The sequence below is a fragment of the Lactuca saligna genome, chromosome 4 (assembly GCF_052625555.1).
Source record: "Lactuca saligna cultivar CGN05327 chromosome 4, ASM5262555v1, whole genome shotgun sequence".
Taxonomy (NCBI): domain Eukaryota; kingdom Viridiplantae; phylum Streptophyta; class Magnoliopsida; order Asterales; family Asteraceae; genus Lactuca; species Lactuca saligna.
Window position 1 is genome coordinate 12,010,312 of NC_136420.1, and position 18,182 is coordinate 12,028,493.

Consider the following 18,182-nt stretch of genomic DNA (forward strand, 5'->3'; position numbering starts at 1 on the left):
ATAACATATCTTTTTATTATAAACAAAAGAAATACAATTGTTGCTAGTTTTTAAGAATAAAAAGGTGGATAAAATACTCTCTTATTACTTACTGACCATTTCAATTTTTCTACGTTGCTCTTATGCACTGTTGTGGGTGTAGTGATAGAGATGCATCATATTGGTGTTTATCTCATGTTGAAGTTTCTTTTATATTTTTAACCTAACCATGACATAACCTCAATACCTTACATGGTAAAAACCATATGTTGACACACATCCATTATAGTGAAAAGTAAATTTTGATTAACAATTTAAGGTATATTTTGAAAAAAAAAAATCTAAATATTTTGGTTATTAGCTAAAAATAAAATAATTTTTTAAAAAATCAGAGAATATCAAATTAATATATTGGTTAAATCTCAAAACTAGCAAAAAAAAAGATTTTTCAAAGTTTTAAACGTATATTATGTGTTTTTTTGTTAATAAATTTATTTTGAGATTTTTTTTTTATAAACTAAGCTAAAGTACTAAAATTTTACCGGAGATTTCTCGATTATCACATTTGAATTATCAAATTTGAGAAATGAGAATCGATGAAGTATGTGATAGTCAGGGACATAATGGTTACAAAATAAACCTTTGGATTAAAACCGTGGATTTTTTTAAACCAAAAGGACTATTTTCGTAATTTACTATATAAAATTTGAATTCGATATCTAACACGTTAAGTTTTTAGCATCCGTCCAATACAAACGTTTCAATCACATAAACAAGGAAAAATTTCGATCCCATGGCGTCAGATTAACTGTCAAATACGTACATTTGGCATATGGTGCTACGTGTTTCCGACATTATCGTAGGTTCTGGAGCCATTTGCATTCTATACAGCAAGTCAACAAATTGTGTTACCTACCTGATTTCTTCCGATCCGACCGCGTGTTGACCGCCGATAACTCGCAACTCCGTCACCATCACCACCACCAATCATTCAGCAGCAGACAACTTTGAAAGGCAACGAAAGGCTATGTACTATTTCTTACTAATTCTGTAATTCATACACGTTTCTGAAGTCGATTAAACAATCTGCTTTTAACCTATTCATTTCTCACTGAGTGATTTTAGCTTTTCCAGTTTGTTAGTAAATCCTTTTGTGAAATTGTTCATCTGGAATCTATCTGAGTTGTAAAGCCACCGAAGATCGATTTGTAATTGCGTGTTAGGGCTGTTAAATCTATTGATTAATTAAATAATTAGTCAACGCCTTGAATCCAGTCTTTCTTACAGTCATAATCTGTCTGCAGTTCTGCTGATGATTCTCACTAATCCGTGAGTTTCTTGAGCAACGATTTGGGATTACCAAATGATTGTCTCTGGTCTTCTAACGTCTGTTTCAATCAATTTTGCGCTTTGTGCAATCTTCTTCATCTTGTATTCGGTGTTGAGAAAACAACCTGGAAATTACAAAGTATATGCTCCACGTTTGCTTGCTGAAGGGAGAGCAGAACGACCGAGTCGATTCAAAATATTCAGGCTGCTACCAACTGCTGGTTGGATATGGAATGCATGGCAGCCTTCAGAAGATGATCTGTTAGCATATTCAGGACTCGATGCTGTGGTATTCATGCGAATTATCATCTTCAGGTGATTTCAAAATTCAAACACACTAAACAGTAACATATCAAGCTTTTAGGTTTTAATATCTGCTTTTTCCTAATTGATGTTTTCAGTTTAAAAGTGTTCAGTATTGCTGGATTTATTGGAATCTTTGTTCTAATCCCTGTGAACTGCTCTGGAAATCAGCTGCAAAACATCGATTTGATAAACATATCAAACAATTCACTGGAAATATTTAGCATTTCGAATGTAAACAATGGCTCAGACAGGTAAAACTTGATATCATAAAAGGTGAGAAGATATCTCATATCTGACATATTCCTTCCAATCTTGTTGCAGTTTATGGATACATGTAGGTGCTGTATATCTTCTCACCATTATTGTGTGTTACCTTCTCTTTACAGTAAGTCTTACATTAATTATCAGAAAACGAGTTATGTGTCCATTTTATATAATGATCTTGTTTTGTTTTCATCCTTTAGGAATATAGATATATAGCTTCAAAGAGGATTGATTATTTCTGTTCATTAGAACCTCAACCAAATCAATTCACTATCCTAGTCAGCAATATACCTGTTCCAAAAGGGAGCACTGTTGGCCAGAGTGTCGAAAAGTTTTTCTCTGAAAATCACCCCAACACTTATCTATCTCATGTCGTGGTTCATCGGAAGAGCAAAATGTGGACTGTAACCGTAAGTTATTTCTCATATTTTTATAAAAAAAAAAAACAGTGTCAAAAGCACCCTAATTAAAATACACTTTGAATCTTTGAGGCCATTTTTCCAACATAGTCATAAATTTTAATTTATCACAGAATGCTGCAAAGAAGATCTACAGAAGGATTATGAATTCCATAAAGTCGGCAAATGAGCCACAGTTCATGCGTTATGGTCAGTTAGAGGCGAATGTGAAAAAGGACCATTCAAGAGAGGTAGACATGGATTATATTACTTTCTCTTGTATTTCTGATTTTTTTTTTTTTTTGATTAATTTTATGTGTGTTTTATTGATAAGAAAGGAAGTGAGAGCTGCGTTCGTGTCTTTCAAGTCACGTTATGGTGCTGCGGTTGCTATTCACATGTTACAAGCAAATAATCCAACCCAATGGCTAACCGAGCCAGCTCCCGAGCCACAAGATGTGTATTGGCCATTCTTTTCTTCAACATTCATGGGAAGATGGATTTCTAGACTCGTAGTAATTGTTGGGTGTATGCTTCTTACAATTGTATTCCTTATTCCGGTTTTTATAGTTCAAGGACTCACAAATCTTGCTCAGCTTGAAACTTACTTCCCCTTCCTCCAAGGCATCCTTACCATGTAAGTACTTTTCATGCACCCAGCCAAATACAAATACAAATACAGATAGAGGATTAGTTTTTTGGTAAATTTAGATGTGAATTTGATGTGACAGGTCTATTGTGAGTCAAGTAATCACAGGATATCTTCCAAATCTGATACTTCAAGTATCACTGAAAATAGTCCCTCCAATCATGAAACTTTTATCTTCAGCACAAGGCTACATTTCGATTAGTGAGATCGAAAGAAGCGCGACTCACAAAGTAATCTGGTTTACTGTTTGGAATGTCTTCTTCGCGAATGTTCTATCTGCCTCAGCCTTCAGTCTCATTTTCATATTTCTAGAGTTCAAAGACATTCCTTCAAAGCTAGCTGTCTCCGTCCCTGCCCAAGTAATTAAAAAAAATATATATATACAAATCCATAAATTTTCAAATTCATTTTCCATTAATATTAATTTTTTTTGTTTTTATTTCAGGCGTCATTTTTCATTGCTTATGTTATGACATTAGGGTGGACGAGCACCTCATCGGAACTCTTCCGTGTTGTTCCTTTCATTGCAAGTCTAATAACCAAACCTTTTGTAAAAAATCCAGACGATTTCACAGTTCCATCTTTTCCTTATCATCAAGATATTCCGAAAATTCTTTTTTTTGGACTTTTGGGGTTTACGTATTTTTTTCTTGCGCCTCTCATTATTCCTTTTCTCTTGGGTTACTTTTCTCTTGCGTATATCATTTATCGTAACCAGGTTGGTTTCACTTCGACTTTCATAAATCATATACTTTTTATTTTATTTTCATGTATATTAAAAGTATAACTTTGATGATGATAAAATGTAGCTTTTGAATGTATACGCGCCAAAGTATGAATCCGGAGGAAAATTTTGGCCGGTTGTTCATGATTCGACTATTTTTTCACTTGTTCTGATGCAATTCATAGCATTTGGGATCTTTACTTTGAAGAAGCTTCCTCATTCAACAAGCGCGACTCTTCCTCTTCCGATTCTTACTCTTTTGTTCAATGAATATTGTCGAAAGCGGTTTCTACCCATTTTTATGGCCTATTCAACCGAGGTATATCATATTGTATAAATTAAATATAATGTTAATGTACTAGAAAAAATAAATTACAAAATTGGTTTCGTTTGTTGCAGAAATATGACAATAGTAGTTAAATACTTAAATCTTAGTTTTTCTAATTTGGACATTTTACCCTTGGAACAATACCGGAAAAATAGTTTCCAAAGACGTAAAATGTAACTTACTCGTTATAACAGCATTTTATTATTAATTATCTTAAAATGATTATGTTTTTTAAATTATTTTACGTCTTGAATATGATAGTTTTGATGGTTAATTTCATAAATGGGTAACGAACTATTTTTTTTCCCCACAGAATATCATTGTTTTAAAGTGCTATTAGAAAGTAAGAAAAACAACCGGAACATGTTTACAAAATACCATTAATTTTATAATAATCCAAATTGTTTATTACCTATTTATGACATTAACCATAAGTTTTAACAATAAACTTTTATGACATTAACCGGTAGGTTTTAACAATAAACTTTTTACAGTATTTTTTAATTTAACTATTATTTATTTAATTTTTTTTATGAGTTAGGTACAAATTTGGTTATTCCTTTTCGGATTTCGTCCAAGGGTAAATTGGTCATTTTAAAATACAAACTAACAACTGAGTATCTAGATTTAACGAAGACTCAAGGACCATATCGGACCGGACATGTAGTTTCCATGATGTCACAAGGACCAATTTTGTAATTTACTCTATTAGAAAAATAGAAATATATTCTTGCTACTAAATGCTTTTTTTTTTTTTTTTTTTTTTTTTTTTTTTTTTTGTGTGTGTAAAGACTTTATTAAAGAAAGATAGAGAAGATCGAAATCTACCTGGAATGGCTCGGTTTTTGGGGCAACTTGGTGTGGTTTATTATGACCCTGCGTTAGTGCCTCTTACGTATTCCAGAAGTCAAGATAGTCTTCATGAACCCCTTATACCTACACAAGTTCGACGCTAAAATAATATCTAATGTACTTAGTCTTTTAAGATACTAGTTAAGTCATGATATGTGTGAAAAATCAGATTTTTTTTTTTTTTTTTTTTATAAACCTCAATTCTTTTTTATGCTTGAAAATCTTGTAATTATTAGTTCGAGTTGTAATTTGTAAAAAAGCGTTCTTGTTATGTGCATAGATTCATATGTAACCTCAAAATGCTCACAAATGTTGAATTTCATAATGTTATTATTAGTAAAGAAAATTTAGATATGTTGGTTTTATAAGTTAAGGACTTCACCTGGATATTTATACAAATATTTTACTTATTTTTTCACCAACTACTCACACTTTAAAATTGACGAATATTACCAATATTAAATGATTGAATGTGCTTTGAGGCTTTGAGACATGAGTAGAGTATTATTCTGTTGGGCCTAACACTCTTGCTCATTGGGTCAAGCCCATAGAGTAGCACTCCCTTCGAATTATATATTTTTGTATTTTTGTAGTGAATTAAAAAGAATACAACAAAAGTTTCATCCACTTGCAGGGGTTTGCAAATCTTCTAACAAGAAATGCTAAATGACATTTTATGTGGACGAAGTCTTTGGAAGACTAATGCATTTTTAAGTCGTAACTACAGTTGGATGCAAGTCCCCTTTGAAATATGATATAAAAACAATATCGTCAATACGTATAATAAGCTTGTTATCTGGTTCAAAGTTAACTGGGATAAGATTTCAGAATGTTCTAGATAATATTTATTAATTTTTAAAATATTTTCTTTTATAATTTAGGGTTTTGGATCAATCTCTTTATATGTCTGTTAATCTCTTGACCCTAACTAGTTATTGTTGAACGCTTTTTACAATCTTGATTATATATTATACCAAACTTTTTTAGTAATGGTATCTGCAGTACATTATAAAAATAATTTCATTAAACATAGTATTACAAAAACGACACCATCAACATCATATATACATCTAAAATCATATCTGTGTTAACAGTTTGTTTTTAATATACAACCACAAAAACAACACCCACAATCTCAAAAGAAGATGGTGAGGAAAAGATTTTTGATATATGAAATGAAGATCTGCAATAACATATACAAACGCCGATTATAAATTTAAATTATATCCAAAATTCCTTATTACTGATACAAATAATGATTATATATTTGAATTATATCCAAAGTTGAATAAATATTAATATTTGATTTCCTTTTACATTGTTAACGCATTCGACTAAAACAATGACCCTTTTGGAGTAATCAAAGAGATATCCAGAAGGGGATTATATATGATGGTGACCTATGGTTTCTTGAGTGGATAGGGAATTTGTTTCATTAGTATCGAAACAATGCAATATAGGATAAACCAAATTCTCAACATCTAATAATATTTGCTTTGTTTTTATTTCTTTAGGTTATGGTACGCATATTTTAAGGGTTGGTTTGATAATACGTATGTTTATTTGTTTTTTTTTTTTTTTTACTATAACTACAACAATGTTGTGGTATTTATTTCATAACAATATCGTAGTGTATTTCGTAAAATGATCTCAATTTATAGAGTAAGAAGTCTAGCTGCATCAATTTGTTACGTTTGCAAAATGTTAGAGAAAAAAAAAATACTAATCACTTCTAATACTTATAAAGGCTCATTTGGTTGAGTATCCAAATAAAAAATGTAAATTCATAATACAATATATCAAAGTGTAAATTGCACGAATGGTCCCTATGGTTTGGGGTAATTTGCACGTTTGGTCACTAACTTATTTTTTAACTCGGAAGGTTCATACTGTTTGTTTTTGCTACACGTTTGGTCCCTACTGTTTGTTTTTGCTATGTGTTTGGTCTCTGTCTTAATTAAAAAGACTATTATTTACAATGTTTTAAAACCCGGGTTTTTAGTTGACCCGGTGCGATGACCGGTTCACGGGTCAACCGGTTCAACCGGTTGAACCGTCGGGTCAAACCCGGTTTATGATCATTTTCTATTTCTATATATTTTTACTTTCATGCATAATGCATAAACATATAAAACCAATAATTTGATGTCCACAAAGTTTAAACATTGAAAAACATTGAAGAAACCGCAAACGGTTCGTTGTTTAGGCGCTCACTACTTGTATCCAACTATCCAAGGTTTATTAAAACGGGTCAATCCGGTTTAACCGGTTCAACATAAGCGGTCGAACCACGGTTTAGGGGAAACCCAGCCGGTTCGATCCGGTTCGTATTTTTACAAAAAACCGGTCTCAATTGACCCGCCTTTTACCCCGGGTCACGGTCCAACCGGTTGAACCGGCCGGGTCGACCCGGGTTTTAAAACATTGATTATTTAAATAGGGAAAATTGTGGAGTAGCGAAAGTAAGGTGAGGGGTGGGGTTAGGAGTGTGTTTATTTAAATAAATTAAAAAACAATGTCAAAATAGTCTTTTTAGGTAAGACATGGACCAAATACGTAACAAAAACAAACAGTAGGGACGTTCCGAGTTAAAAAAATAAGTTAGGGACCAAATACATAAATTATCCTAAACCATAGGGACCATTCGTGTAGTTTACTCTATATTATATTTAATTTATTTTTGTGGTAACTTTTTGTAGACCTTCATTTAACAAAAATCTATACTGCATCACTTTGGTATAAATAATACATACCGATACATGAAAGGGTATCTAACCCAGTGGTATCTGGTATTGTCATTCCTCTTTAAGGTTGATGGTTCAAGTTTCATTGTATACATAAGTGTATTTAAGAAGTCTAGTTAGAAGTAGGTTAAAGTTTAGGGTTTAAGTTCCGTTATGGACATAATTGATAATTGTATTTAAGAAGTGAGCTTGGAAGTAGGATATTTGCTTTTGAAAAAAAAAAGTAAATACCACTCCACATCATTTGGGATGAAAATTTAGCTCGGAAACCCGACTCGAACCGAATTAGGCCCGAATAAGCAATTCGATTCGGGTTTCGAGTATCTATATTATGCTTATTCGGTTCTCAGGTTATTTGGTTTGGGTTACCCAAAGAAGTGCTTATTCGATTCTAAATACCCGACTCGAATAAACATTCATCATCCCCATTATCTTATCGATAGAAATCAAAATCACGATTCATACTTATGTCCTCATCTTTCATAACAAAAAAAAAACCCGACGCTCGTTCTCATCGTTTCAAAATAGACCAATCTTCTCAACTATTTCCAAACTCGAAATCACTTATGTCGATCCTTCCTTTTGTTTCAGACTTTCAAAAATTAACCATTCATATTGTCTCTAAGGATTCATGAATTCCTACTTTGTCTAGTAAAAAAAATAAACGCCAACTCAAGAAACTCAAGTAAGAAATTAATTGTCATTATGTTAATCTACTATGTAAATGTTTTTCTTTCAATGTGTTATTGTATTATGTTAGTCTTTGAATATTTTATGTTGATGTATAAAAATACATTATTATTCTATTATTCGGGTTATTCAGGTTATAGAATCTTAATACGGTTTATTCGGGTTCTTTTCGGTTATATTAGGTCATGAATCATCTTATACATGTTATTAATCAAAATTAATCTAAAATTAATTCGGAGATTAATTGGAATTAATTAAAAGTGTAATGGCTAAATTGTAATTGCTCAATAATTAAGCAATGAATGTAATTCTAGAACTTTTCATAGTATGGACGGTTTTGGATGGCTTGTATGGTTTCTAGAAGCCTCTTATATCTGATAAGGATAATTGTGTTGAATAGATTAAATCTGAATATTTAATTATTCAAATTAGGATTTATCATGGAGATCCACTAGTTATAAATAGGACCCTTTGGCATCAAATTTTCATGGATTTTACCTTACAAAAGTGGAAATACAAATTTCACTTCATCTATCCTCTCTCCTTTTTTTATTTCAAGAGTTCTCGGATTTTGGGTATGAGTCATTAGATGCGTTCACACTAGTGGCGCAAGCTTTCCATGAGTTATTAAAGATCAAAGGTATAAGTATATGCGTTTATACTTAAAGGTATGTTACTAATATGATTTATAGTTTCTTATGAGTATATTAGATCGATTTTTGATAATATGTTGTTATAATAAGAAAATGTCATAAATCTCTAGGTTACATGTACCCATAAACTATTCTATGAATTCTGATGCATTGTTTTATGTTTTATTTTAACCTAGAAAATGCATTAGTAGTATCAGAACCTAAGATTTTCTATTATACATGCATCGGTGAAAACTGAAAACCGAGAAGAAACCTATTGAATTCCAGGCACACCACACCCCTCGGCCTGGCGCGTCGCCGCCCTATCCTCATGTAGCTCTTGGGATTTGCTTGTCTTTTTCGAATTGTGGGATAACTAATAGTTAATTATGGTTATTTTAATTGCATAAAATCAGAACATTTAAACTAGGTAATTAGATAAATCATAATTTCAAAAATTAAGGAAGAAGAAAAGAATTAATATTATTTAATCAAAAGTTTAATGATGATAATTGTTTAATTCCTAAAAAAACTAATATAATTAATTAGATGTTTAATTAAAATATAATTTTTAAATCTTGATAGGTTAAAATATTAATTAATTAAAATTTAATGAAGTTAAAAAGATTTAAATCTTGTATTTTTAAATTGTTTAAAATACACCCTTAGATATATTTATAAGAGCATATAATATTATATGTAAAAGAAAAATAATTCATCATCCAAATCAAGACTAGGTCTCATTAAGGAAGTCATACTATATGAGATCCATAAGGAAGCGACCTATAAAATGATCGTTGAATATGCATCATTTTCACTCATCGCTTATTTGTGTGGTGTATTGTTGTTAGCCGAAAGGGTTATGATATGACATAAATCTCATTAAAAGTATAACATAAAGTACTAAAATACCAAAAAATCTCACTCTAGTTACTTAGGAAAAATGTGAACTTGTATGTTAATATAAGAAAATGTGCATCATTTCTTTACGAGTTGTTAGTAGAGCGTGCGCGATTAATAGACACACTAATTTAGGACTACAAAGTAGAAATGGTAAGACAAATCGAGTTTGTGATTATTCATGGAGCGTGTGTGGTTAACTGTCATGTCAATGTGAGATCATAAATGAGAATGAGGGTGTCACACAAGTTTGCATGGTTATTCACATCTTGTTTGTCATCCTCGATATCCCAATCACAAATGTAAGAGCATAATACGAGATTAGCACATCACTGATAGTTCAATGAATCTCAAGAGGTCTAGGAGTTTCATTGTGATTGAAACTGTTAAAGTGTTTTACTTACCTAATATAGATTTGTGATGGGATTACGACATCCCTCTTCATATTATTTGTAACATCTCAAAAATACTAGTAAAATCTTCATTTTTAAACTACCAAAAACTGTACAATCATTTGTTCAAACCCAACTAACGTATACTGTATTCTTAAACATCAGATTAAATCAAAATAGATAATGTGGAATAAAACTCCAGGGGATGCAGTGTGATCAAGTCGGGCCCTTCCCTTTGGAACCAGAAGAATTTAAAATATTTTAAACATAAAACCATAAGCACAAAGCATAGTGAGTTTCCCAAAATATCACATACTAGCCATAACAGTAGGACCAACCCAAGGTATGTGTTCCAACCCTGTAACACCCCGTTTATTATGTAAATAAATAGATAAGATTAATAAATGAATCATGGCCTTAAAATCCATAATATTTAGTAGGGTGATGGTCTCGAGGAGCTAATCTCATAATTTTTTAGATTGGGGGTTAAAAGTGTAAGTTTCGGGTTGGCTTTGTAAGTATTTATGAAGGCAGAGGTGTAATTGGTAAGTATTGTACCTAAATTGCAATGGATTTTAATGTTGAGGGTTGTTTAGTATTTTATGGGTTGAATTTGAAAAGGATTTCAGGGATCAAAGTATATTTGGTGAAATATGGACTTCGTATGAAAAGATTTCTGAGGGTAGGGTCTATTTGGTAAGTTTTGGACTTAAGTTGAAGGAAATCTGGATTTGAGGGGCTAAAAGTGTCAACATGGGATGAGGTTTCCATGAGGACGGGGTATATATGGATCACCCATAGCCCTAACCCTAGAGGATAACACGTCGCCACCTTATAACTCCCATCACCAACGTCGCCACCATGCCCATTTTCCGATCAGCTAGCGGCCGCCAAGCGACCACCTGACTCCCTTCAGTTCCGATCGATTGAAACTCCATTTGACCACCGTCATCAGCTCACGACCGGGCCGCCACACAACGTTGTCGCTATCCCTTGCTGGTGACGATGAAGGCCACCAGGGGGTGTCCGTCCCACTGTTGCTGCTGCTGTACTCGGTGGATTTCGCACCATAATCTCCTTCTTCCTTTCTCTTCCAATGGGTACATCACCGCTGCCATTCAGAAGATCGCTATATCTCGCCGACGCCCTCCATTAGCCACCTGTCATCGTCAAATGGTGGATGAGTTCGTGGTGTCGTGAAACTGTGTTTGTGTTAGGGTGTTGTGTGCGTGTGTTGCGATGGCTAGGGTTGCAGGAGCGTCTTTTGGCCAGAGATATGAAGAAATACCTACTGCCACCACCGTGAGGTGGTGGATGTTGTCCCAAAACGTTTGTTGTCGCCATTGTGGGCCACTGACAGGGTAGCTGGGGTAAATCACGCATATCAGATGCAAGTATGGATGGGTGTGTTTCTGTTTTCTTTGGTGTGTTTGTGTGTATAGTATAGATTGGCCGGAAACCGAGAACCACCACCACCGGTCACCACAAGGGTGGTTGTGTGTGTATTTAGCATTAGTTTGTGTGTTTATTTTGGAGTTTGGCATTGTAAGTTGTAACAAAAAATGGAATAATGGAAAGAAAGTGAAAACCACCACCGTGAGGTGGTGGATGCCGCCTCCTGCTGCCACCGACCACCATGTTGGGTGGCGGTGTGCCTCGTTTTTATTGTGACTCGTTTGGGACGTTTGGACAATGGACTAAAACCCTAATGGGCCTAATAAACCCTAATGGGCCCAATGAAGCCCTAATTGACCTAAAAGCCCAAATATACGACTAATGTGCCTAATGAACCCTAATTAATCAAAAGACCTAGCTATTGGGGCTATTGGGTTATGATGGGGTTGGAATCCCTAATTAGGGTTTAGAAAACCCTAATATTGGATTTATGGGCTTGGACTTATCGAGACCCACTTCTAGGCCATTGGAATGGAATTGTATATTAAGCCTAATCACACCATATTATTTATTTAGAATAGTGATGGACTTAATGGATTAAGCCCTTAATGGGTTAAGTGAGAAACACTTAACCCTAATTGTCATTTTATGTGAAACCCTAATTTCACTTGGGTTTATTATTGGGCCTTTTTATTTGGCCTTGATAATTAGGTTATCGGTGGGCCATCTAAGAATAATCATATGAACTGGCATATGTTGATGGGCTTACGGTAAGGCCCATATGAGGGCTTGGGCCCAATTTGGAAAATTGGGTCATAGACATAGTTTGGGCCTTAATGATGATATGATATTGGGCCATTAAAATATCTATTGTCGGACTAGAATAAATGGTTGGGCCTTAGAGTGAGACCATGTAAAGGTTTGGACCCAATTTGGAAAATTGGGTCATATGTTAGGCTTTGACTCATAATTGACTGTTAGGCCTTTGGATTGGGCCTTAGGCTTGGATCAAGCTAAGATTGGGGTAAAGCAATCTTTTACCCCAAGAATGGACTTATGGTTATGTATTGGAACCCAATTATTACTTGGGTGTTATTTTGATGCTGACAGTTCGGGAACCTGCATCCAGCAGCTGGGGTTGGGTTTGCGGGACTCCAATAGTGTGAGGTGAGTTACCTTCCAGTAGAAGTGGGTATAAGGCACCAAGGCCGTCCCACTAGTAGTTGATCATAGTTGAGATGATTGTTTATGTGATAATTGTCTGGTTTCCTACTACATGTTGTGTTCTATGTGCCAGTATGATATGCCATATGTGATAGTGGTGGTAGGAGGGGAATAGTCCCCCGATTCGGTCGTTAGGACCGAAGGGTAGTTCGGACACCCCATATATGTCTGACAACATGATTATGATATGTTATTATGTGATAGTAGTAGGGGTGAAATAGTCCCCGTGACCGGGTGAGATAGATCGGTGGGTATGCAGGCACCCCTGAATGGCCTGACACAGGTATGTCAACACCCCATAATGGCTTGACATGCATAGGTCAACACCCCAGAATGGCTTGACATGGGTAGGTCGGGCACCCCAGAATTGCCCAGCAGTATGTATGATTGTATGGTGTGTGGTATGATGGGGGAACTTACTAAGCTTTGTGCTTACAATTTTCAGTTTTGGTTTCAGGTACTTTGTTTTCAAAGGAGAGGAGCTGGCTTGATCGCAACGCGTCACACTATGTCTTCCGCACATGAGATCTTTGGGATTACACTCTTATATTATTTCATGATAACATGTTTGACTATTGACACTTTTGTTTTGACATGAGATGTTCTTATGGATGTTTTATTACTTATGGTTTCATAATAACTTATTTAAAAATGAAATTGTTGGCCTTAAATTTTGGGATGTTACAAACTCATATGAATGTTATGATCCAACCATAGTCTTACACTCACTACCAATGCTACATACCAACTGCAGTCTTTCATGCCATGATCCAACTATGGTTTTCCATGCAAGTGTTGTGATCCAACCATAGTCTTTCATACAAGTGATGTGATATATCCATAATCTTTCATAAAAGTGTTGTGATCCAACCATAATCTTTCAGGAAAAAATCCCAAAGACAACCTAGCACCCAACATAGAAGAGTGAGAAGAATCACCTCACATACGCTGTTGACAACCAACAAGCTCACACAATTGTAAAGCAGGTGCTACACACCTGCTACAGAATCATACAAGACAACCCTTAGCCTACTTTCTGAACCAATTTGACTAAAAGTGTAACATCCCAAAAATAAGACCCAAGAATTTCATTTTTAAATTCATAAAACCAGTATTCTATAAACATCATCATAAAAATCCAAACAAAACAAATGTATCAATCATCACATCATATCAGAGGAAGTCAAGAAAATGCAGAACGAGGTGGTGTGTGCCCTGCAATTATCCCGAGCTCTCCCATATGAAAACCGAAGTACCAGAAACATAAACTGAAAATCGTAAGCATAAATCTTAGTGAGTTCCCCGGAATACCACATACCATACACACATTTTCCATGGGATACCCACGTGGTCTTTTCTTTGAAATGCTACAGGTTACCCCATGGTCTAACATCTAAGTGCCATGGGTTATCCCCATATTCTTTCCTTGAAATGCTATAGGCTGCCCCATGGTCTGACATCCAAGTGCCATGGGTTACCCCCATGGTCTTACATACAAATTCTATGGGCTACCCCCGGTGTCTTACAAGAAAGTATCACAAAATCAACTGACATTCCACATAACAATTAATGAGCCAGCATTGGTGCCTTTGACCCATGGACACAGGAAAAAGACTTACCTCGCACGGCCGAATCTCACAGAAAGAATCTTTGGCGGCTGGCCCATAAAAAATCCTTGCGCTATAAATCACCAAAATAATCATCCATCAATAATCGAATCTCGGCCCATACTAAGAGTCTAAACTAGGGTAAAAGGCCCTATTACGCTTCCATATGCTTGGCCTAAATCCCAAGCCCAAACCAATAATCTAATGGCCCAACTTCCATATAAACACCCAAGGCCCAAATATGGCCCAATTTTCCAAATTGCCCACAAACCCTTTATGGCCTAAAATTTAAAGGAGACCAAAAGGTACAAACCAGAAGCCCAAAAAGAAGTCTAATGGCCCAACAAAGCCCAAACTAAGAAAACCCAACAATGGCCAAACCCGAAAAGCCCAAAACGACCCTCTGGGGAGTACGCCCACCATACTCGAGACCTATGCCCTGCGTACTTGGCCATAATGCACAACATATAAAAACCTGATGCACGATCCTCGCATTAAGTTGAGCGTACCTCCTCGTACACGCAATGTACTAGTCAGGAGTCCAAAAACCCACAATTTCTCTTAATGGGTTTAGTCAATATGTCCAAAACATAGATCTAGTCCCTAGCCAAGGTCTTAACCAATAAAGTTTCTAACTGTACTCACAAACATGTCTTAAGGGACTCAACACTTAAAAGAAAGAACTAAATAAGAGCTTAATACATGCATTGACCAAAATCTTTCATAAAGTTTCCATTTTTATGAACAAAGGACCTTATTGGAGCTTAGATCTAACATCCACTACTTCTGGAGTAAATCAAAAGCTCACCTTTTCATCAAACGACCCAACAATGCCAAAGTACTCCATAAAGTAGATCTGACCACAAAGATGATCAAGGTTAATGCTTTTTACCTTAGGAAGCTTGAAAATGGAAAGATACTCCTGGATCTAGAAGCTCAAGCCACACTTCCAAATGATTTTCCTATTCTTCTTCTTCACAAGACACCCATCAAGCACATACTAAGATCAAAATCACCAAATTTCATTTACAGTTCAATTCTAGGGTTAAAAAAGGATGGAGGTTGAAGGTATTAGGGTTTGATGAAAAGAAAATGAGCTTAAATAGGGTCCAAATCCCTAAAACAGGGTTTGCATGAATATGGAGTACGCCCGACGTACTCCCAGTACGCTTAGCATACTCCACTCAAGGTCATGATCCTTCTCCTTCGTACACCTAACCGTACACCTAGGTATGCCCCATGTACTGACCTTCGCACTGGTACGCACCACGTACTCCCTTTGTATGGCCCGCATACTAGGATTTGCCTTAAACCATGCAACCTTCCGAAGGCCATAACTCCTTTGTTATAAGTTCGTTTCTAACGATCCTTATATCCACAAGGAGGTAACGAGATGCTCTAAGCTTTTATAAACTCATAGGTGCTTTAAGATTTCCCAAACAAAAATCCAATTTCCATACAAGTCTGAGCTGATACTTTACCAAAGTACCCCCTGGCTACAAAATACAAGCCGAACACACCGATCATCTAAATTATGTCACCCACACCCAAATGGGAAACATTACGGGACATAGCGTAAGAAAAAGTTAACGGTTTAGGTCAATGATCAAATTCAACTGTAGCTAAACTCTACACCGTGGCCAACCCATTACCGTGTCGTGGCCATTCAACTTGGCCATGATCAAAACCCTCTACAATATCGTGGCCAATATGCCACCACACTGTGACATACTCTAAGCAAACTAGTCGTGACATTCCCCCCCCCCCCCCCCCCAATACACACACACACACACACGAACACGTTGTGGCACCCACTTTGCCATGTTGTGTCCACATCACTTGGTCAACTTAAGGGATGAATCTCTCAACCTGTTAAGCCTTTAGTTCTAGCTATCCAGGATGCTTCTTGGGACTTTAATGGTTCATAAAAATCTGAACTTTTTGGACATGCATGACCCATGCATGTCCTTCACCCCAACTAGGTCAAAATATGAGAAAAATGACCTAAACCACATGCATGACTCTAAAAACTCAACCAATTTCTAGATCCAGAAGGTATTAAGCTCAAAGGACCTGGATGAGTCATCAAGTTGCAAACTTTATCTTATTGAACTACTCAAATCACAACTATGAACCCAAAAATGCATGGAATCCAAGATCTACTAAGAGGGAACCAAAAAGATTAAGTCTTGAAGTCTTACAAATGGTCTAGAGAGTGATTCCAAAGATGGAAAGGAGTTTCTTGCTTGATCCTTGCACTAAAATCTTCTTCTTCTTCCTTTAAAGTGCACGAAAAATACCAAAATGAGCTCAAAGATTGCAAAGAGGATAGGGTTTGAGCAAGAACACTTTTGTAGGTAATGGAGGATGAAGGTGGAGGAAACCCTAGCCATCACTTCCTTTAAATAGAGCCATGATCCCAAAAATTAGGGTTTGTATATATTTCGCCACCACACCGTGGACATTTCATGACCACATTATGGTATCCAAATCAAACACGTGTTTCATGTAGGATTGTCATGTCGTGGTGATCCCTTCACCACATTGTGGCCACCCGAATTTACCAAAATTAAACAATAAAAATTAATATCTAAAACCTGGCGTTACAAATCTCCCCCACTTGCATTAGGTTTCGTACACAAAACTCTTTGTTGCAAACAACTCAGGATAATTCTCCTTCCTTTCCTCCTTGGGTTTCTATGTCCATTCAGAACGCTTCCACTACTGTCATTACACTTTCATGAAACCCACCACCTTGTTACATAAGGTCTTTGTCTTCCTATCTAAATTAGCAACTAGTTTCTCCATATAGTTCAAGTGTTCATCAACTTGGATGTCATCCAAGGAAACTACTGCAAAATCATTGGATAAACACTTTTGCAGATGAGAGATATGGAATGTATTGTGAATCTAGCTAATATCGGCAGGTAGATCCAAATGATATGTAACCTTGCCCACCCGGCTGAAAACCTTGACTGAAGGGTTCAATGAATCTGGGGTCCAAATTTCCCCACTTCTGAAACCGAATGACACCTTTCCAAGGTGACACCTTCAGAAGCACAAGATCCCCCACCTGAAACACAAGGTTGGAACGACATTGGTCATTGTAACTTTTATGCCTGCTATGTGAGGTCCGCAAACTACCCCACACCTGTTGGATCAATTCTATGGTCTTGAGCACCACTTTAATGCTCCCCATCACTCGCTGATTGAGCTCACCCGAATAAATTGGGATCCTACATTTTCCCCCATATACCAACTCAAAGAAAGGATTACCGATGCGGGCGAGATGACTGTTGTTGTTGAAGAACTCTGATAAAAGAAGATAAGTGATGTATGTATAATGTGTATATATTTTTATCCAAGTTTTAATTTATAAAATCTATTTCCTTCACTAGACTATTAAACACACTAGGCAGTGTACCTAATCGTGCAATAGTATAGCAATGGTAAGAACGAGTGTCGAACTCAAGGAACGGTGTTTAAAACTACTTTATTTTACTACTAACTAATTACTAATTAATTAAGAAAAGGTTTTGTTTTCCTAGTTTTGCAAGACTAGATACTTGAATTATCAAACTAACTAAAAAATTCACTTAATTAAGCTATCACTAAACTAAATCAAGTAAACAAGTATGAATTAACCAAGGGTGAGTAAGAGACTTTCATTTAGCTTCAGATTTAGTTGCTATTAGGGTTGGTTTATGGAAATACAATGGATTTAGCTTCTCAAGTTACCGATTCCTAAGATGACCAAATTAGTATTCAC

At 35.6% G+C, this 18,182-nt stretch overlaps 1 protein-coding gene across 3 annotated transcripts; it reads left to right on the forward strand.

Moving 5' to 3' along the window:
* The first annotated feature begins 739 nt into the window (after positions 1–739).
* LOC145041226 (Early-responsive to dehydration stress protein (ERD4)) lies at positions 740–5,100 on the forward strand. Of its 3 annotated transcripts, XM_078989212.1 has the most exons (11): positions 741–1,008; positions 1,284–1,623; positions 1,710–1,865; positions 1,936–1,999; positions 2,079–2,288; positions 2,411–2,527; positions 2,615–2,913; positions 3,008–3,284; positions 3,371–3,643; positions 3,735–3,968; positions 4,769–5,100. In XM_078989212.1, the coding sequence occupies exons 2-11, from the start codon at positions 1,343–1,345 to the stop codon at positions 4,931–4,933; spliced, it is 2,076 nt and encodes a 691-aa protein (XP_078845338.1). In that variant the 5' UTR covers positions 741–1,008; positions 1,284–1,342; the 3' UTR covers positions 4,934–5,100. The 3 variants fall into 3 exon arrangements, with proteins under 3 accessions (XP_078845336.1, XP_078845338.1, XP_078845337.1); XM_078989210.1 differs by having other exon boundaries at positions 740–1,008; positions 2,411–2,913; XM_078989211.1 differs by lacking the exon at positions 741–1,008 and having other exon boundaries at positions 1,022–1,623; positions 2,411–2,913.
* Positions 5,101–18,182: the final 13,082 nt, after the last annotated feature.